Here is a 22,675-nt window from a genome sequence, read left to right as displayed (position 1 = left end):
AATGAGTAGTTGATAATTTAGTTTACTTTTATAATAATTTTATGATCATCCACACTTTAAAGTATTATGCTACACTGAGTATTCTCTTTTTGCAAGTGGTGAAAGGCTGAGGAAAAGAGAAATAGATCATGTATTTTCTTGTTCATAGGATTAGGAATGATTTCCTATCACTTGCCATTCTAAGCTTTAGTCCTCTAAAGGCACAGATTCTCTGTTAAAATTGCTCTCATTATTACTAAAATTTAAGTTTGTTTTCTTATTTTAACTTTTAATTTGTCAAGAAAGTTTCTCCAAGAAAAGTTGTAATATTCTTTGGAGATATGTATGCTTCTAACTTTTTTACATGAATTTCAGGAAGGAGTAAAGAGGTAAGACCATATACCTAGAAAATTCTGAGCCCATTATTAACTAAAAAGTATAATTTCCCCAGCTGTAAAATAAAAATTAAATGTCTCTGATCTCTTTTCATTAGAGTTTTGTGAAGATAAATGAGCTATGCTAAAGAAATCTGAGATCTATAGAAGAAAAGAGTTATTTCTGTTGTAAATTTGAGTATCTGTAGGTCCTTATCAATATTCTCTGTTTTAGAAAATTCTTGGAGCTGATTGTTGATTGATGTACTTAGTGTCTGGAAAGGTGTCATGTTGATGTGAGGCATGTTGGGTATTATTTGAGTTGATTTTCAGGTACTCTTCAGACATTTATTTTGCTCATTCTGTGCCACACAATATGTCAGGCGCCGGAAAGGGGGGACACTGAATTTGGAGATATCACTATGGAGTTCCCTAAGAGGCAAGGTTGCCTTAAATGACCTATTTTCGTAACTATTGTTTGTCCAACTGCCACATCCTTGGAGGTTAAATCCTGGTGTCAGGTTTTACAGGAGTACTACCTTGTGCTAGGTGGGGGCAGTAAAAAGCTTACTCTGGGGAAGGGTTTCCATATGTTTGAAGAGCAGATGGGCAACTGGTATTTGGTGTGCTGAAATTAGGAAGGATACCTGATTAGATAGGACATGGGAATGAGAGCTGAACAGCCATACCAAGAAACTAAGAAACTGGTAAAGAACCTGGAAAGTTATAAGAATAGACTGTAAGGGTGACATTCAACTGAGGAATTCAGACGGTAACTGGCCAGATTAAGAGCTAGAAAAGAGAAGCCAAAGGGGTCAGAATCACAGAGGCTGGTTATGCTAACAGTTTACCTGGAGGCAGAGGAGCCTTTTGAGATGGAGACCCAGGACTTAGATACCCAGAGAAAACTGACCCCCTTAACATTTGATGTTGATTTTGAATTGAAACCTTCAGTTACTTTTCTGTGGTGTGTCCATGGTATTCAGGGAAAAATCGTGAGCGTTATGAAAATTGCATTTATACAGCCCATTGAAATGAAGGTTTACATCAGCATTCCTTATGAAAGGGCATAATTAATTTCTATAAAGCCATCCTAGTCTTGATGGAATGCTCCACCTCCTTGTGGGGGAGTGCTATAGGTAAGGATGTGAATGTTCACTAGGACAGTCATCTGAATGTCCCACCTCATCTCCCTCCTTGAGCCCTCTCTGGTACTCTGTACAAGGGACATAACACAGTTCATTGCAAGTATTTGTTTATACTTCAGTCTCCCACACAAGACAGGAAACTCTTTGAGGGCAGGACCCATGTTTAACTTTTTTCTTTCTCACATCACTTAATTCAGTGCCTCCATATAATGGGGACTCAGTATAGGTTTGCCTGAGTGGATGGGAGGTGAGTGGATAGAGAGATAGATGTGTGGGTGGTTGGATGGGTGAGCCGAGGATGGCATCTGTGTGGCCTCTCGATAAAGACTGAACACTCCTTTATTCAGGGAGAAAGGGGAATGAAGGACTGACTCTGTTCTCAGAATAAGAGAAGGAGGGAATGAATACAGTAACATCAGTGGAGAGAAATCTAGGAAGACAGTAATGAGAATTAATAGTTCTTGTTCCCATTGTATTCAGTAGAGACCCTTGAAAAGTCTAAGTAATACTTTTTTGAAAGTTCTCATACCTTTATAACTTTATCTTTTAACTTCCATTTTGCATTATTATTAGGAAATAAAATAGTACGTTAATTTAAAAAATTATCTCGGGCTGTTATAGATAATAGTAGAGTAGTGTCCCTTAGGAAATACTACTAGATGGTGACGTTAACCTAGGGTGGTTTACAAAATTAGATTTCAAATAGAGCTTAGATTTTAATAATAGTGCTTATGTTTAATTGCAAATTCCATAATCACACAATCAGGACAAATAGATTTAAATACTATATGTAATGAAGAACATTTAGAAAGATAAGACTGATTTTCTTTTTTGAAATTCCTTTCAATATCCTCCTATATTTTCTCTTTTTTGGGTTTCCAATTAGGTGGAGATTGGAGATTTTGAAAGACCTTTCTCAACTCCAGCAGGGCATATTAGTAATCAGTGCAAAGCAAATCAAACTTTAAAACAAGTCATAGAGAAGTTTTATCCTAAAAGGTATAGAGATGACTCTTCCGAAGAACAGTTAAGGTAAGGAACTACTTACAACTCTTTGAAGGGTAGAGTCACATTAGTTTTATGGTGATATTTTTCTGTTCAAATTTTAAAGATGAAAACTTTTTATAGGACAAATTTCTCAAGATTTTTAAAATGCTGTTGAATGCTAAAAGGTTGTACATCTTTTAAATCAGGATGTGCCTAGAAACTTGAGAATCTGTATTTAAATTTTTGTCTCTAAAAACTTTACCTTAATTTAGAAGATCTACTTTTCATTTGATCTTACTCTTGACCAAATTGAACCTACTAATAAATAAAAGGAAAAAAGTTGCCCATAATACGTTTCACTAATCATCAGAGAAATGCAAATTAAAACCACAATGAGATATCACCTCACACCAGTAAGCATCATTACCATCCAAAAGACAAACAACAACAAATGTTGGCTAGGTTGTGGAGAAAGGGGAACCCTCCTACACTGCTGGTGGGAATGTAAATTAGTTCAACCATTGTGGAAAGCAGTATGGAGGTTCCTCAAAAAACTAAAAATAGAAATACCATTTGACCCAGGAATCCCACTCCTTAGAATTCACCCAAAGAATACAACTTCTCAGATTTAAAAAGACACATGCACCCCTATGTCTATCTCAGCACTTTTTACAGTAGCCAAGATATGGAAGCAACCTAAGTGCCATCAATAGATGAATGGATAAAGAAGAGGTGGTACATACACACAATGGAATATTATTCAGCCATAAGAAGAAAACAAACCCTACCATTTGCAACAACGTGGATGGAGCTAGAGGGTATTATGCTCAGTGAAATAAGCCAGGTGGAAAAAGACAAGTATCAAATGATTTCACTCATCTGTGTAGTATAAGAACAAAGAAAAAAACTGAAGGAACAAAACAGCAGCAGACTCACAGAACCCAAGAATGGACTAACAGTTACCAAAGGAAAAGGGACTGGGGAGGATGGATGGGAAGGGAGGGATAAGGGGAAAAAAAAGAGGGGCATTACTATTAGCAGACATAATGTGGGGGGGCATGGGGAGGGTTGTACAACACAGAGAAGACAAGTAGTGATTCTATAGCATCTTACTATGCTGATGGACAGTGACTGTAATGGGGTAGGTGGTGGGGACTTGATGATGGGGGGAGTCTAGTAAACATAATGTTCCTCATGTAATTGTAGATTAATGATACCAAAATAAAAAATTTTTTTAATGTTTCATTTTATGAAGTGTTTGCAAAAAATAAATTTCTCTCTTAAGGTATTCCATTATAAACAAATTGGAGTAAAAATAAGCTATCTTCTTACACAAAATTTTTGAATATAGACATTTAAACTCTTCTGAAGAACGGTCAAGGAAAGAAACTACTTGTAAGTCTTTAAAGGGTAGAGTCAGTTTTTTGGTGATATTTTTCTGTTCAAGTTTTGGAGTTTTGATTTTTAGAGAGCATATAAAGAAAATTTGATTAGATTAAAAATAGAGGCAAATCCAATTCCCTGTAACTTTTCCAAAGTAGAAACCTTTAAGATCGGTCTTTTGTCTATAGAATAAGTAGTTGCTTTTGTGATTTTATTTAAGACATTTCCTTTGCCTTCAGCATTTCTCCAAGCCAGGAGTGCTAGTACCTAAAATTCCACTGTTAGGGATTCATTCTTTGGTTTCTACTTCGTGTACTTTTCTTTAAAAATGAGTTATTCCTATGAGAAATTATCTTTTAAACTAATTTGCATTAAGGTTTGATGTTAGCTTATCAAATTTTTTAAAAACTTACCTAAAGGGGGCTGGGGCAGGGATCCTAGGTCATGCTGAGAGTACTAGTAGAATGAGAATTTAGAAAAAGGAATGCTACAGAAAGGACAGGAGATGGACAGTGGTGAGATGGGAGTCACAAAATAATAGCTTCCCCTGGGTTATACGCCTGGTGTCCCAGTTGTGCCTAGGAATGGCTCAAGGAGAGTTTTGTCTTGGAAGTGATACATTGTTTATGTTTTTGCTTTTGTGTTTTTGTTTTGTTCTTTTCTTTTTTTAGGCAGCTTTGCCAGCGACTGTCAACCAGATGGATGGCCCTCCGCGGACACAGTGCTGCTGATTGTGTGCGCATTTATTTGACAGTAGCCAGGAAGTGGCCTTTCTTTGGTGCCAAGTTATTTCTTGCAAAAGTAAGAAAGAATGTGAGGGAGATGCATGACGATGACCTTTGTATGTATATAGTTGACCCTATTAAGTTCAGTGAAGTAAACAGTGACAACAGTACCTCCAAGTTTAGTATATTCAGTTTTTAAAAAGAAAATAAAGAAATTCCCAACAATTTAAAGGAAACAATGAAGGGACACTAAAGAAGGGGCAGGAAAGCCATCGGTTTCTCTGTCCCCGTCTGTTCCATTTCCCCCACCTTAAATAATTTCTTATGCTCATTAGGTAATCATTACATGGGAGACAACAGCTGTACTCTGCTTTCTTCTCTTCATCCATTCATCCTTTCACTTATTTACTCTCTCGCTCACTTGCACATCATTTAGTTCTTAGTGAATACTGCTTGCCAAACACTATGTATCTAGGGACACATAAACCCATGGTTTCAGATGTACCCAGACTTCCAGGAACTCACAGTCCAATGTTGCAACAGGCTTGGGTACAACCACTGTGCGGTGAATATGGTTCAGAACAGGATGCACACAGTGCTACAGGGGAACTGGGGGAGGAGGGACTAACCCTGCAGGGGGTGGTCAACCCTGTCCCCAAGGCAAGAATATAGCTTTTAATCCCTCTGCTTTCTATTGAACCATGTCCCTTGGTACTCTCAAACTCTTAAAATACATACTTTCTTAGGTTATATTTTTGTGTGTATTTTGTTTTTTCTCGCTAGTAAGTTGTACACTCCTTGAGAGTATACACTCACTGATCCTGAAATCCTGTCATGCTCACATAAGGCTTTGCACATAATTAGTACTTAATAAATATTTGTTGAATAACTGTATAACCTTGGGCAAGTCAATTAACCTGTCTGTAGCTCAGTTTCCTCATCTATAAATGAACAACAACTTGGACTAGAAAAGTAAAATCTAAGGTGTCTTCTAACTCTTGATTCTATGAATGACTGCATTATTGTGTGGCAAGAAATTATTTTGCTACTGGAATTGGAAGCTCTATACTGAGTTAACAGAAAAGTGATAGTATGTTTAAACATCAATACAATTAATATATTTGCAAGGAGTTGAATATATGTTTTTTTTAATTATAAGGATTAGATTTCAACCATAGATCAGCATTTTACAATGGATTTGAATTCTGATTTCAGCATTGGAAGGAATACTAAATATCCTTCTTTGATAACATGTTCTGGGCTTGCTAAGCACAGAAATATGATTAAATAATGATGTTGCATTTGCATATTTTATGATTGGCATCTTTTTTTGCTCACTTTTCTTTCTTTGTAATATGAAGCACCTCCTTTGCTCAATGGATCCATTTTTTTGGAGGAGGTGAAATAAATATAACACAAAATTTACCATTTTAACCATTTTTAAGTGTACATTTTTGTGACATTATGTACATTTACTATGTTGTGCTACCATCACCACCATCCTTCTCCAGAACTTTGTCATCTTACCAAATCAAACCTCTGTACTCCCTATTCCCCACCTCCCACCAGGCCCTGATAACCACCATTCTACTTTATGTCTTTTATGATTTTGACTACTCTAGAAACCTCATATAAGAAGAGACATACAATATTTGTCCTTTTGTGATTGGCTTATTTTTCTTTGCATAATGTCTTAAATGTTCATCCATACTGAATAGCATGTGTAACAATTTCCTTTCTTTTTAAGGGCTGGATAATATTCCATTGTATGTATATGCCATGTTTTGTTTCTCTAAAGGACAACAAAACAACTACTTGTCAAAGGACAAATGAGTTGAATGGTTTGGGTTCAGTGTTGTCCTTTTTAATGCCTCCCTGCCTTTTGCAAACCAACTCCCAGTGGACAGTGTGGTAACCCATGGGTTTTTATACATGAGATTCTAATAAGTTTTATTATATCCAAATAACACAAGATTCAACCCAGCCCCTTATTATAGTCCTGACATTCTTTTATTTAAGAGTAGTCAAGTTTTTCTTAGACCTTCAATTACTGTTAAATTCAATCATTCTTAAACAGTCATTGTGGAATGCTCAAAAACGTTCATGGATTTTAATTGGGTTTTAGTGGTGAGAGTTTATTTTTATTAATATAATTTCATTGCTTTTTGCAAAAAAGAATTTAGGAGAAATTTTGGTATTTCTTGTTACCATGGATCACACAATTTCATTTTTTTAATTCTATTTTTATTAGACATTGAATATCAGATTTAATAAACTTTCAGAAAAAGTGTGCATTTATAATAGTAATCTTTTACATTGTAATAGCACTGCACACCTTAGAAAGCACATAAATGTTTTGTTTCATTAGGATTTGGGCCATCATAGAAACCCTGCAAACTTTGTTAACTATTATCCTCTTGAGACAAAAGATAAATAATATATAAATATTATTGTTCCCATGTTGAAGATGAGAAATTGAGTCCCAAGGAGACATGGTAGCTTGTCCAAAAGCACATATTAATAAACGGCAGATTTGGATCTCAAACCCAGGTCTCCTAATACCAGATCCACTGCTCTGTCTATTATACCACATTGCCACCTCCCCATGATAAATTTGTTTCCCATTGGTATTGTTTTCTTTTTTCTCTCCGAAGAGATTTCTAGTAAGTTGGTGTTAAAATGCTGCATTGTATCTAGACTGAAAAATCTCTCTTTAATTTTGCTTAGCTATTTTAATATAGTGCATTTTCACCTCTTTCTAGCCCACTACTCCATCATCACTTGGAAGTACTTTTGTGTGGCTGGCTATCCATGAGAATGGTTTAAGCATCTTAGAATATAACTCTATGGTAAGATCAAACCTTAAAGTTTTGCATGGAGTCAACTATTTCCATTGCTCTGATTACCAAAAACAGAAGGTAGTGATATCTTAATGTAACTTTTCTCATACACAAAAATATTCTTCCTGATACTGTATAATGAATAGTTCTTTTTAGAAATACAACTATGATTACAGATTAATCTTTTAAAACAAGATTACATAGGTTATATATTGTGTATGTGAAAAGCATTAAAATACCATGACTAAATTGCAATAATGGTTGTATTTGTAAAATGCCTATTCATCATACATAGTGTTAGAAGATCGCTTCCTATGTAAAATGAAAATCTTTGAGATAACATTAATGTAGAAACTTTAATGACCAAAGTTTAACTTGAGTTTCACTAAGCCTTCTATAACAATTTCTATAATTTCTTGTAAAATCACTTACCAGTTCATTTGTACATAGACAGTACTTTAGAGCTTTTTACATGATTAAAGTAAAGGGGTGGTATCCTTTATAAAGCAGATGTCTTATCAAACAATAATGAACACACCAATAGACAAATGGGCCAATGCAATTCACAGAAGAAATACAAATGTTCAATAAATGTATTTTAAAATGTTAATCCCACTAGTAATCAAATAAATTCATTTAAAACAGAGAGATTCTACTTTTCACCAGTCAGGTTGGCAGAGATTTAAAAGAATGATAATATCCAGTGTTGGTAAAGCTGTGGTGCTGAGAACCTTTCTGGAGGAGAGTTTGGAAATATTCTCAAAGTTGTCCTTACTTTTTTGAGGTAGCAATTCCTGTTACTGAGATTCATAACTAAAGAAATAATTATGTATGGGTATTATGAAGTACATCCAGAAATATGCATTGAAGTATTACTTAAGAGAGTAACATATAAAAAATGACTTAAATATCCTGCAATAGGAAATGTTAAAATGATGTTATAAAAGTACATTTATTGTCATGGGAAGGTGTTCATAATATGTTAAGTTTAAAAAGAAGCAGAATGCTAAACAATATGCTTGATACTTTATGTTTACTATATATTCAAATCTGTATATTGGGATGAACCACATGAATTTACCAGTATTTTATGATTTTTTATGTTAAAAAGTATCAGTTTCATTTGGTTCAACCTAATATAGAAAGAGATATCTTATAGAACATATACAAAACTGTAAACCATGGTGTTCCACTGGATGCAGGAATATGGTGCTTTTTTTTCTTATATTTTCTCCTTTTTCTGTAGAATGCTATTGGTTTCAGAATTAAATGTATTTTAATTATAAAGATAGATGAGGCCTAAATAAAACTCATACACTACTCTCTATTTTGGATGATCATAGGTTTGATTTTAGAAATAGTTTTTGTATTATACATAATTAGTTTCAGCATTTTAATGGAATATGTTATTAATCATTTCTCACTTTCTTTGAAAGTAAAGAACATATAACATATTTGCTTTTTCTTCTTTTTAAAGAGATTAATTATCAGCTATGTGTACAAGAGTCTAATGACCTTTGGAGGTCATCAAGATGATTTTATGGTAGTCATTAACAACACACAGTCAAAGGACAAACCAACAGAAAAATTACTTTTTGCCATGGCAAAACCCAAGGTGAGTAGAAGCCTTTCTGCTAATTTTTTTGTGCTAGTTTTTTTCATATGAAGATATTTTTTAAAAACTAAGTTCTGGATGGGAAAACAGACTTTACTTATAATCAAACAGCTGAAATTCTGGGTTACCTTATCTTGCTAAGCCTTATTAGTTTTTTCATCTAAAAAATGGTATGATGCTACCTTCTATATTTGGCTTGAAAATTCAATAAAGGAACTGTAAAATTCTTTAGCTCAGTGCCTGGTGTACACAAGATTCAAAATAAATGGTCTTGATGTAAGTTGTTCTTTTCATGTACTTTATACACATTATCTTATTTACTTGGCATGATTTATTTTATGGACTCAATAGTGATGAGCAGGTTTTATAATTAAGGTGTTACTGTTATTTTACAATTTTTAACAAACTATGTAGTTTTAATGTCCCTAAATAAAAGCAGTAAATAATAGGGCTGCATTTTAATATGTAATTCCAATTTTAGTAAAATGAGAAATTGATTTTCCTAAAACTTTAACTGTCTTAAAATTGTCAACCAGAAGAGACTATATTTTTAGAATCTGTATTTTTTTTTAAGTGGCAGATTTTTCTTAATTAAGTCTATATTTAAATGAAGGCAGTTAGCCAGTAAGTGCAGAAGATTGAGGCACACATAGTGCTTTTAGTTTAAATGAAGAGTTGATATTATATGCTAAATTTCTTAATTTGTTTATTCACAAACGTGGCTTTAAGGTAATTGATCTGTGCTGCCTGTCACATTTTCTAAAATTGCCACTAAATATGATCGCTATTAAGATCCACTTTTTCTGCTGGTTTAAGTAATGGGAAAATATGTCAGTGCCTTGATGACACTGAACACATAAGCACTTCTTTGCTTGATCCGGAGAGAAGGAAATTTTGGTAGCCTGGGAACTTGCAAATGGAGACCACTTATGGCCAAGCCTTTACTCTCTTTTGTAACTAATGAGAACTTCTCAAGATCGTAACAACTATATTTTTCTTGTTTTAGATTCTTGAAATCACTCTTCTGATTGCCAGTTACATAAACAACTTCCATCAGCAAAAGGCAGCCTTTCACCACCTCTCTGCTCCAGCGCTGCTCTCAGCCCGGACCCGGGGACCCCAAGCCAGGGCAATAGGAAGCCAGCCCCTTCTGTCAAGCTGCAGACCCACCAAAGGCCCCACTTTACTCTGAAACCTTGGAAGCCTGAATATTCACTCTATCTCCTCTAAGCAATGGCTGCATCAGCTGCAAATAAGTTCATTTACATCCTGATAACATAGCACTAGTATTCCAAACTTAAAAAATACAGGAGTTACTTGCTTTTATTTAATTCTTAAATATTCAAAAAGGATACTAATAATATACATAAACACAAAGCTCACACACTGATTTGCTCTTGAATTAAGTGGGTTAGAATTGGTCATTTTTTTTCCATCTCCCTTCTCTCTTGCCGTCAGACATGTGATGTAATATGGTTTCTTCTCTTTTTTAGAAAATATTCTGGCAGTCTTTAGAGAGGGAGATTCCAAACTCTCATTTGGCAAATCAGTTGATTATATGGAAATGCTCACTGCCAAAAAATTAAGTACTGTAATTAAATGTTCTTTTAATTAATGATACGGTTTTTGGAAAGAAGTAGAGTACACAATGTAAACAAGAACTACAGGGTGCTGTTTAGAGGTGAATTTTTAGAGCAAGTGCAGTAAATCTTGGGCCCCATGAATCACTGTGCAAGAAAACCCAAACAACCAGAATTAGGTAACCAGAGCTTCCTATGTGGTATTAGAAAGTATACCGTCACCTTTTCAGATCACTGGAGTGTAAAATGTTAAATAAGACAGTGATTCCTCACATTCCTTGGTTGTCAGCATGGCCTGAGTTCACTGGAATCTTGCCCATATTTTGTTGCATTTGGTGCTAGGTCATCTTGACCTTGTTTCATTAAATAATAGTATCTTTGAAAACAAAGCTTTACCCTTATACAGTCCTTTTTAATTATAGTCAGAACAAATTCTCAGAAATATTTTTCAGAAGAAAAGGGAAAATAATTCTTCTGTGAAAGGGGAGTCAAATTCTAGTTGAAAGAGTCTGGAAATGTATTTCTTTACTAAGTTACGTAAGTGATCAGTACATTCCCGAATGTGTCAAAACAAAGTAATTAGTAGTCATGATAAAAATGAAACTGTGATAAGACATGAAAATTATATTATAAAAATGTTTAATTGCAATAGTAATCATGCACATTCTTTTATTTATGTGTAGAATATTTGTATTTATTTTTTGGACATATATTTATCACTTTGTTTGGGGTATTTTTTTAGCCAATTTGAAAAAAAAAATGTTAGCTGCTGAATGAATTTGTTTCCAGAGCCTTCATGTTTTCTTCTTTGCTGCTTTCTCCCTATGGTGATGTACTGTTCTCACCCTAAGCCTTTTAAAAATGTGCCATCCCATCCTGACAAAGGGCAGTGCCAAAAAGTAAGAGTACTTCATTGGTAATGACAAAAAGAAGGTCAAAAAATCCCACAGAAATAGATTTCCATTTACTATTTCCCCTAAATCCTTTGAGCCACGACCACTCTCTGTGTAAGCAAATTACTTTTGCTTGTAAACCAGTTCAGTTTGGGATGACTCTCAGGAGCCTTTTGACTAGGAGACAGTAGAGTTTCTAAGTTCCGAGAAAACCATTTAATAATCATTAGTTGGTGAGCCAGAGGCTTGGCAGAGCTGTTACAAATGGGTGAGGACTTTGCCTTCAGGCAGTAGTTAGTTTACCATCTGGGAAGTGCCCCTGCCCCGCCCATCCACCAAATCTTCTAATTTAAACAAGTAGTGGAGGCTGAGCATAAATGGCAGTACCTTAGGCATAGCATTTATTTTTGATAGAGCAGAAATTAAATATTGTGATGGAAAGAAATCAATTTTCTGAACAGATGATGTGAAAATTTTATTTTCTTGGAAATTACTTATACAGCCATTTGAAAAATTCAAAGTATGTTATTATGATTGGTTATAAGAGAATAATGTTACATGTTTAATTGTAATATTTGTCTCCTATCATTTTCTTCCCTTTCAATTATAATAAATGATTTACAAAACCCATTTTGAGCATTATCTTTTTGAATAATCTCCAAGAAAAAGCCTAATGTTTTCATTGTCAAAACTGAGGTGTACTACTAGTGAAAATGGTAGTTATTACCTCCTTCTCTTGCGTTCATGCTTTGTCCTCAGTGTTGCTTTGTTTTATCCACATAAAAGGAAGCTGTTTTGGCAAATTGTAATTTTAATACATATGCATGCATATTGACAAATATACAATGTGTGTAAGTCATGGGGTTCTCCCATGATTTCATAATAAGCTTCTTAATGGAAATTATTTCATATAGGTGAGTGAAACGGACTATGTTCTAAAAACTTATTTTAAATGTTCTGGATTTTGTGTATGTGTCAAATACTGTCATAGCTTGGAAATGAATTTAACTCTCAATTTACAAGAGAAGTTAATCACAACTTATAAAGAGTCAATGTTATAAAAATGTGTTTATTGGTTGTTCGGAAATTTTTTCCATAGTAAAAAGTACAAAGTGGTCAGGTTCATAGAACAATTTAACCCATAGAACATAGAACATTTAACCCATAATTGCACTGTGGTATCATCCTGACAACCACCGTGGATAAACCATATTTCTCTAGAAAAAGGCTGCAAGTGTTCCTGGGATGCAAAGAAAACATTTCACTCATCTACCCACCCTGAAACTGCCCTAGAATTTGGACTTCCTCGGGGCAGCCTGGGCGAATCCCTGTGCAGCAAAGGCTCCAGGAGTGTGGGAGCTGAAGTGAAGAGCAGGAATAAGAAGGTAAGGAGGCTTCTCCTCTCACTGACTCATGCAGAGATGATCTCCTCTCACAGTTTCCTGGATTCTCTTTTCCCTAAAAGAAGAAAGGGATTTTACTGCTAACAGGAGTAACATAAAACTCCCAATTAAGATAAAGTCCACACAGAGATGTTTAGGGTGAAATAAGATTCATCCATATTTCAGTGGGACCAAGACTCAGGCTTTTCTTGGACATTTCAGTGGGAAGCTTAGTCCTATAATGAAGAATTAGAAGGGCCTAGGCAGAGGTGGGGATGAGATTAGATAAATACTTGCTGTCTACTACAATTTTACCTGCTGAACTTAATTTTACCTAAATTGAACATAGTCACAGTGATATTTATAAACAGCATCAATACAAAAACCTTCATTGTATGCTTTATAAGTATCTTTGGGTATTTTGACTAGTATATTGCTAGTCAAGGAACAAAAACTATACTAAGACAACATCTATTAGCAAATAACTGCAAAAAACGACACAGATATTCAACACAGCACTTGAATACAGAGTACCATTACTTATAGCACAGCACTGACATGATCTTCTAATTATCAGGGGTAGGTGGGAGGTGGCATCCCTTTAGAAATTGTTGCTAGGTTATGTTGGTGGATTTGTTCAAATTAGATGGCTCATCAAAATCAAAGACAACAAAATAAAAAATAAAGACAAGTGGGACCATGCCAAACTTTAACACATCTACATTTCTAAAGAAACAGTTATCAGTGAGAAGGCAACCTGCAGAATGGGAGAAAATAATTGTAAGTCATATATCTGGTAAGGTGTTAATATCCAGAAGAGATAAACTTCTATAAGTAACAGCAACAATTACAAAATAACCTGATTGAAAGTGGGCAAAGGACTTGAATAGACTTTTCTCCAAAGAAGACACAAAAATGACAGATAACCACAGGAAAGATGCTTAATATCACTAATTAGAGAAATGCAAATCAAAACCACAATGATATTGCCTAATACCTATCAGGATTGCCACTATCAAAAAAAACAGAAAACAAGTTAGCAAAGATACAGAGAAGTTGGAACCTCTGTTAACTGTTGGTGGGACTGTAAAATGGTACAGCTGCTGTGGAAAACAGTACAGAACTACCATATCATCCAGCAACTCTACTCCTGGATATATACCCAAAAGAAATCAGAGCAGGATCTTGAACAGATATTTACATATACCCATGTTCAACACAGCATTATAAACAGTAGTCAGGAGGTAAGAGCAACCCAAATGTCCAGCAGCAGATGGTGAGTAAAGAAAATGTGGTTTGTATATACAATGGAATATTATGTAGCCTTAAAAAGGGAAGTAAATCCCATTAATGTATGATTAAAAATAAGACAAATTTCATCTTTACAAAAAAACCCTGTCATGTACTGCCACATGGATGAACCTCAAGGACATTATGCTAAGCAAATAAGCTAGTCACAAAAGGACAAACACTGTATGATCCCACACATATGAAATATATAAAGTAGCCAAAATCATAGAAACAGAAAGGAAGAGGTGGTTACCAAGGGCTGGATTGGAGGGCGGGGACATTAGTATTAATTGGGTATAAGGATTCCAAGTTGCAAGATGAAAAAGTTCCAGAGATCTATTGCACAACAATGTGAATATATTTAAAATTATTCAACTGGACACTTAAAAATGGTTAAAGGGTAAATTTGATGTTAAGTGTTTTTTACCACAATAATTTAAAAAAAGAAAATCAGATGACTCTTCTTTAACTGTGGCAGTAGCTAAAGAAAGCTGATTCCCCCTCTCACTATGTGGGTCTAAGAAACCCCAGGAAGAGTTCCTAAGAACTAATGTTGGATAATACCAGAAAAGACAGCTGAGAAGTTATTAACTTCTTGAAGTTATTAATTTCTAGAAATTCCTATGGATTTATCAAACTCCAAAATGAGAAAAGTTTATAGGAAAGGAGTAACCTTAGAAAAGCTTGAGAAGAATTCTTACTAGCTTTTGGATTATGCACAGATGAAGATTTTTTTCCCTGGGATGTGGTGTTATCAACACGGATGCCATGTCCCCACTGTTCTACCAAAACTTCTTTACATAAGTTATCATCAACCTAACTGCTAAATGCACTGGACTCCAAATGGTCCAGCTACCTACTGGATGACATCTCAACTCAGCATGTGCTCTAAACCTCACTTTCCTACTCTATGTCCGTAACAATTGGTTAATAGGATCATTGACTTATCCGTCACCCAAGAGAGAAACTTGACTTTACTCCCTCTCTCTGAGCCCTTATTTTCTACTTCTAGTAACTGTATTAGACAGGATTTTTTGTTGTAAATTCCAAGCTTCAATTTGAAATAACTTAGACAAAAGAGAGAAGAGTATTACAAGAATGCTAGGGTGTCTCACATAAAGAGAGAGCTGAACTCCCAAGCCATAAAGGTGAGGACACAGGTGAGCCTCAGGGACAACTGGAACCGTGAGACATGTGCCAGTACTCTCTTATCATATCATTGTGCATCTGCTTCATGTTGTCTAACTACAAAATAGTTTCTTCATTTAGCAGTAAGGAATACCAATTTCCTCCAGAGGGATAACGACATGATTTTCCCATTCTAGTCTGAAAAATCCCACAGAAGGGTTCCACTTCATCTAACTCATGTTAGGTGTTTACTCTGAACCACCTCAAATGCTCAATATTAGAATGCTTAATAAATTATTTTATAAAAAATCCATATAGTGGAATATGACACAGCCATTAATGATATGTTTATGATGGGATTTTTAAAAAATTGATATGGGGAAATACATGTCAAAATCACAATTAATTACCTTTAAAGTAAAATCTCAACTCTGTACAAAAAAAATAAAATGAAATACACCAAAAATGTTAAATAGGTTTTGATCCTGGGGTGTGCTTATTTTACCTTCTTAATTTTTTCCTTATACTATTTTTTTCTACACTAAGCTTATATAACTTTGAAAATAAGTGGGGAAATGTATAATTCTATCACTTTCTGGGCTATTGTTAATAGCCTCCATATGGATTTCAAGACTGCAAAACACCTTTCAAACAACTGCAAAAAATTATCTCATGGAAACTCAGGTCTAGTATGGAACACTCCTATTTTAAAATCTTATTTGGTTTCTTGTAGCAAGCACACTAAAATCCAGACTGCAAGATTCTTCCTTCATTGTAGCCCAACCTACCTGCCCAATTTACCTAGGCTCCACCAGATACTCCATGTGCTTCTACCTGAACAACTCACAGTTCCCCAAATATGCACTGCACACACTTTATCCTTCTGTATTGATGCTTATTCTATCTGGCAAGCAACCTAAAATTGTTCCCTCTATCATCGCCATTGAAATCCTTGCATCTTCTCAGAGTGATCCAGTAAGGGAGCAAATTTTTGTATATTTTACTGTGAAAATAATTTTCATCTACTTAGGAAGGTCACTTTCTTTGTCCATGTATGAAGCCTTAGTAGGCATATGGGTAGAAAAGAAAAGTCAGCCGCTCAACCAGATCAACTGAGTCACCCCTTCGAATTATTGTGGTGATCAGGGCCCAGAGACACAATTTTTATCTTTATTGTTACCAGGTTCTCTTCTTCAACCACCTATCCCAATTATCCAAACAATTATATCTTTAAAATGCTAGTACTGTGCCTAGTACTTAGCAAACAGTTGGCAAAATTTTTGCTGCCATTATTGTTACTCATATCAACAGGGCTTCCTAACTAACATGTAGAGGGATTCCAAGCCTCAGAACCCAAATCATTACAATTCATTGCAATCTGTCCCACATCAGTTTGTGAATTTATAGGCTGACTGTATAGGCCCTAGGACATAGATCCAATTCCATGAAAAATCTGTCAGCTTCCCATGCAGTCATTCTTTCTCCATTGAACTCCATTGCCATTACATTCCTTCTTGTGTGCAACTGTAATCTCCAAAATATACAAGGCTTTGGAAGGATTTTCTCCCCAAAGATTTTATCTGAAGTGAATGCCTTTTTTTTTTCCCTAAAAAAAACCCCATCTGTTTCATTTCCAGGAAGTGATCTTTATGTTTCTCTGGTCAAAGTTGCTGATCAGCACCTTCAACATGGTAATAACAAGAAGTAAGCCATTATAATGTGTCAGATGCACATAAATTATATTTTACATATATTTATCTTATTTAAAACTCATAATTTCCCCCTGCTTTGTAGGACTGGAAACTAAAGCTCAGAAGAATTGAGTAATTTACCAATTGTGGCAATGTGGTAAGGACTTAAATCTAAGTCGATCTTACTCTAAAGCCCATGTTCTTGAACATACACCAGAGAAACCAATCCAAGGGTCAGAAAGGTTGGGGCAAAGTGTCGCCTTCAGTTCAGGACACTTTGGCATAGACAGACTGGGTTTTTGTAATCACATAACCCTGTTCACTAAGGTTGAGCTTGAAATTTGTAAATCTTTTTTATTTATGCTGCTGTTTTGTGCTCAGATCAATACTGTCACTGCCCTTACCTACTGTAGGCATAATTAGTCACTTGTTCTTATGTAAGCTTTTTTAACCTTTCTGCAGCAGCTTGTATCACTGGCTTCCTTTAGGTTATTATAATTAGTTATGTATGTCTTTCTCCAGGGAAGGGGTCTTGTCTTACTCATGTCTTCATTCCTTACTCTATGTAGCACAGTCTTACATATAGTAACAACTCAATGTTTGTTATTAATTTGGAGATAAAGTAAATGGGAGATGAATTTGATTTATTAACTTATTAACAAATGATATGCTATTGCATTAAACCTGAAAAAGCAGAAAGTTGGAAAATACTAAACTCCTAAATATTCTTTGCCTCCAGTAAATCACTAGAAAACGGCTCAGGAGATTTTCTCTCTCTCCATTCCCAAACCGTTGCTACTGGGGAGAGAAAAGTAACTGAAAAGAGAGAGCAGAGACCTCTGGCATATAGAGGGTGCTCAGTAGAATATTTTTTAAATAAAAGAACACTTCCAGACTAGGATTTTTTAGGTCCCAGGTTTGTTACCACGTATCACCTCATTCTACAACATCGTAGAAGATGAGGCTGACTGGAAATAGAACGTAAAAACTACATTTCCCATGATGCCCCTCTTACGCACGCAACCCAGCCTGCGACGTCGCTCCCATGGCAACCCAAGAGCCTGCATTTCCCGGCCCATCTCCGAGTTCGCAGTCCTAATTTTAGGCTGGGCCTACGCTGAGCCCACGGCACTGGGGCCGCCAAGCCACGATGGCCAGGTATCCCCGCAGTCTTGCTTGCGCCCAGCTATCCCTTCTGTAGCCTCTTCTCCCCTCTTTCCCACCGCGGCTGGAAGGGCAGGGGAGGGAGAGGCCGTTGGGGGTTATTTAGCTAGACTAGCCCACGTGGGACCAGCTGATGGAAGAAAATTGTGGGTCTGTTCTGCTTGCAACCAGATCTGGTCAGGGATCCATAGGAACTGTCCTTGAGCATGTGGGTTCTGTCAAAGTAGGAAAGTACCTCAGGTAGAAAAGAGATTTTGAAAGATCATTATTCAGTTCCAAACATTCACTTATTCAACATTCACTTACTGAATAGAAGTTGCTTGCAGGCCAGGAAGTGTCCTAGAAGCAGGGGTTCAGGCGATGAACTAGACAACAAAGCCACCTCTTCAGGGGCCTCCCCTCCTGGTGCAGGAGTTCGCGACAACAGTAAATGAGGGGAATAGTACGAAAGCCACCCGTGAAAAGTGAAAGATCACGTTTAAAAGGGGGCGGAGGAGGGAGAGTTGTGATGATCTATAAAATGCATTTTAGCTCTTCAGTTCCATTTTAATTACGTATTCTTAAGATCACACCTAAACCTTCTCTGAACAATTTATAAGGACGTCTGGGAGAGAGGGTTCCTGCAGTCAATCACAGAGAAGGATAGGTGTTCTGGCTCAGTGGCCTGATCTCTGTTGACTTTATGAACCTTGGTCTGAAAAACTCTCAGCTTCCTTCCCATCATGGGATAGATAATTGGTTACAGTTATAAAGTTACAGTTATAGTTATAAATTTCCACCAGTGCAAGACTGGTTGCCGCACCTCCTTCTCTGTCTTTGCTGGGAACTTTGAGAGAAGATAATCGCACTTTGAAAGCACGGTGTGTAAATGAAGAGCAGGCAGGCCTGGACTGAGTTCCTGGATGTTTGCCTGTGAAATAAATGGATTTTAGTGCAAACATTTAGGGACATCTATAATGGTCTTTTATAGCTCCTTTCTTAATCCCTGGTTCTTGAATGACAATTATTAGGAGTGCTCAATAATTTTTGGTAATCATTTATAGGCCAAGCTCTAAACTGAGTTATCACATTTTAACAATCAAGCATGACCATCCTATAAATTGATATTCTTTTTTATCAGTAATTTAGAAATGAATGAACTAGGTGTGCCTGGGGACTAGCATAGAAGCTTGGCATATATTAGGTGCTCAATAAATATTGGTTAACTTAGTAAAGGAATGAAGGACCCAGAGAAGTTAAGAATTTGCCCAAGCTGGCATTTGTGAAAAGTAGCAGATGCAGGGTTACAATATGTCAGATCTTACCTGTATTGTTTTAGTTTGATACTCCATTTTTCATTTAGGCCTAAACAAACAAAACAAAAAAAAGATATAATCTTTGTTGTGTAAAATTATGTGTGTATGTGGACAGATGAATGAAAGAATGATTTTTAAAATGTAATTTTAGGTGATTTTTTTTCCTTCTTTATATTTTATATATTAAAAAAGGGAATCTTGAGCCAGAAATAGAATTTAAAAAGCAAAAACAAAAAAAGTAATAGTTCAGGGAGCAAAGAATACTTGGTATACTGGTTTGACTCATTCCCCGTTTTCCTAGATGTTAGTGGTTTCTAAGTTGTCATTTCCAGAGGTCGCTGTGTATTCATGTGTGTCTGAGAAGTTAACCCACACAGCTTTCAACCTTGCCTGGAATCTCAGAAGTTTTACCAGCTTATTGTCCCCCAGAAAATAATGATTTGTTTTATAATTTGACTGAAATAAATCTCTGAGCTTGAAGTAAATATTGGAAGGATTCTTTTTGTTTCTCTGAATTTTGTTTTTTCTGCCTTTCAAATAGTGAAACTCTATGGGAAATTGCAAGAGCTGAAGTAGAAAAAAGTGGAAGTGAAGGTGATGGAGCTGAAATTGGAGAAAAATCCATTTTCTTCATTGGTAGTAAAAATGGGGTAATACATTTTTTTCCTACTTTTTTTTTTCAAGTATTGTGATGATTTAACAACTAGTGGTAAAATTTATTTTAAGACTTTGCTAGAAATTTGGATGCTTCAATTCTTTAGCCAGAAAACCAATCTCTGGCTTGCTGGTTACATTGGAGCTGGTTATGCCCTATATGACGGTGCTCTGCTCAAGTATGAATGGGGGCTAACATCCATTCTAAGTGCTTCTCATCAAGTGTGTGCCTTGACATGGGCCACAGCATCCCAGGGGAGTCATCTTTTCCCAGTTTGCAAAAAAGCACCATAAATGCTAATCTGATGGTCATATTTATAAAGCAGTGGTACAACTGAAGCAAGTATATAGAAAATAAACATATGAACCATATATATATACATTTAATCTTCATTTATCTTTAATAGAGTCACTGGAACTGAGGGAAATGGGATTTTCTGGTCTTCTACAATAGGGACTTTTTTTTTTGGTATCATTAATCTACAATTACATGAGGAACATTATGGTTACTAGACTCCCCCCTTCACCAAGTCCCCACCACCTACCCCATTACAGTCACTGTCCATCAGCATAGTAAGATGCTATAGAATCACTACTTGTCTTCTCTGTGTTGTACAACCCTCCCCATGCCCCCCCACATTATGTCTGCTAATAGTAATGCCCCTCTTTTTTTTCCCCTTATCCCTCCCTTCCCATCCATCCTCCCCAGTCCCTTTTCCTTTGGTAACTGTTAGTCCATTCTTGGGTTCTGTGAGTCTGCTGCTGTTTTGTTCCTTCAGTTTTTTTCTTTGTTCTTATACTACACAGATGAGTGAAATCATTTGATACTTGTCTTTTTCCACCTGGCTTATTTCACTGAGCATAATACCCTCTAGCTCCATCCACGTTGTTGCAAATGGTAGGGTTTGTTTTCTTCTTATGGCTGAATAATATTCCATTGTGTGTATGTACCACCTCTTCTTTATCCATTCATCTATTGATGGCACTTAGGTTGCTTCCATTTCTTGGCTATTGTAAATAGTGCTGCGATAAACTTAGGGGTGCATCTGTCTTTTTCAAACTGGGCTGCTGCATTCTTAGGGTAAATTCCTAGGAGTGGAATTCCTGGGTCAAATGGTATTTCTATTTTTAGTTTTTTGAGGAACCTCCATACTGCTTTCCACAATGGTTGAACTAATTTACATTCCCACCAGCAGTGTAGGAGGGTTCCCCTTTCTCCACAGCCTAGCCAACATTTGTTGTTGTTTGTCTTTTTGGATGGTGTACAATATGGATTCTTACCCTGGGGTCCAAGGAGGTACTTTTTGGGGGTCAGTGAACTCCCTAGAGTTGTATGTGATTGTGCATTGGTGCATTTTCATAAAAAATTAGATTCTCCCTGCATTCCAACACCTCCCAAAGAGGTTAAGAGCCACTGCAAATAGTGTTTGTATGGTTTTGGTTTGAATATCTCCAACAATGGGGGAGTTCTCTTATATAAGGCAGCCTGCTTCAATTTTTGTTAAACTAGGAAGTTATTAGAAAACGTGTTTCATTGTGACATATAATGGTCCTAATTCTGACCTGTGAAAGTATAGAAGTAAATCTAATTCCTCTTCTACTTGTTAAATTTTCAAGTATTCTTAAACTGTCCTTCAAATACTTAATGGCAACCACCTTGTTTCCCTGAGTCTCTGTTTCTACTTTAACATCTTCATTTCTTTCAGTCATGCCTTTTGTGTCTTGGGCTCTCTACCAGTCATGGATTCTCTGTCGTGATCTTAGTAACTCTTGACTGGAATTATTCTGATGTGGAATTCTCAAGAGAGAGCAGAATTTTTGAGATTTTTCTTATCACCATATAGACTAGAGCAGGTCTACCAGCTTCTCTTTTTCCAGATATGGAAATAGAAATATTTTTGTAATCACATAACCCTGTTCACTAAGGATGAGCTAAAAATTTGTCTTTTTCATTTATGCTACTGTTTTGTTCTTAATTTTTGTTATATTGGGCCTTTTGTTGCAGTCTGTTTTCATTTTTATATTTTATTACTTTTATTAAAGTAATTCATGTGTGTGGCCTAAAAACTCAAAGATTATCAAAAAGTGCATAAAGTAAAATAACAAACCTCTCCACATTGTTCAGGACCTCTCCTCAAAGCAACACTTTCATATCTCTGTTTCTTCTATAGTTTACCTCTTTATTTCTGAAATGGCTTATGGGCTATTTCTATACTTTCAGTATTAGACTTTATCTGATGTCTTTATGATAATGATAGATGTTGAATGGCATCAGATGTTGAATTTCTGATAATGGTTCTATTTCTTTTAAACTCTCACTTCCCAGCCCTAGTCTGCAACACAGATGTTATAATTTTGGGCTAAATCAATATTCAGTCTTAATTTATTATTTCCACAACTTATTTGCTGCTGAGCCAACTGGATTACTTTTCCTTTCTTGAATAACTTTTACTAAAGTTTAAAACTGCCGTAGTTTTTTTATTTGCTTAGTTTTTATATGTGTTAGTTATCTATTTCTACATAATAATTACCCTAAAACTAGCAGCT

At 35.8% G+C, this 22,675-nt stretch overlaps 2 protein-coding genes across 7 annotated transcripts in view; both read left to right on the top strand.

The window, feature by feature from the left end:
- Positions 1–12,570, top strand: part of PLEKHH2 (pleckstrin homology, MyTH4 and FERM domain containing H2) — a 91,605-nt gene extending 79,035 nt beyond the window's left edge. For 2 of the 5 annotated variants that reach the window (XM_036925609.2, XM_057497253.1), the window contains exons 26-30: positions 2,388–2,533; positions 4,543–4,672; positions 7,359–7,445; positions 8,914–9,051; positions 10,058–12,570. In XM_036925609.2, the coding sequence (XP_036781504.2) occupies positions 2,388–2,533; positions 4,543–4,672; positions 7,359–7,445; positions 8,914–9,051; positions 10,058–10,243 (687 nt within the window). In that variant the 3' untranslated portion in view covers positions 10,244–12,570. Of the gene's footprint in view, positions 1–2,387; positions 2,534–4,542; positions 4,673–7,358; positions 7,446–8,913; positions 9,052–10,057 lie in introns of those variants that run through there. The other 3 variants (XR_008995856.1, XR_008995857.1, XR_008995855.1) reach the window with 3 other exon arrangements.
- A 5,459-nt stretch (positions 12,571–18,029) lies between these two features.
- The window catches only part of DYNC2LI1 (dynein cytoplasmic 2 light intermediate chain 1), a 30,355-nt gene continuing 25,709 nt past the window's right edge, over positions 18,030–22,675 (top strand). For both annotated transcript variants that reach the window (XM_036925619.2, XM_036925618.2), the window contains exons 1-2: positions 18,030–18,173; positions 20,016–20,124. In XM_036925619.2, coding sequence (XP_036781514.2) covers positions 18,166–18,173; positions 20,016–20,124 — 117 coding nt within the window. In that variant the 5' untranslated portion in view covers positions 18,030–18,165. The remainder of the gene's footprint in view (positions 18,174–20,015; positions 20,125–22,675) is intronic.

This window comes from Manis pentadactyla, chromosome 2, assembly GCF_030020395.1.
Source record: "Manis pentadactyla isolate mManPen7 chromosome 2, mManPen7.hap1, whole genome shotgun sequence".
Taxonomy (NCBI): domain Eukaryota; kingdom Metazoa; phylum Chordata; class Mammalia; order Pholidota; family Manidae; genus Manis; species Manis pentadactyla.
The sequence above is the reverse complement of the archived record's forward strand: the minus strand, read 5'-3'. Positions and strand labels throughout refer to the sequence as shown.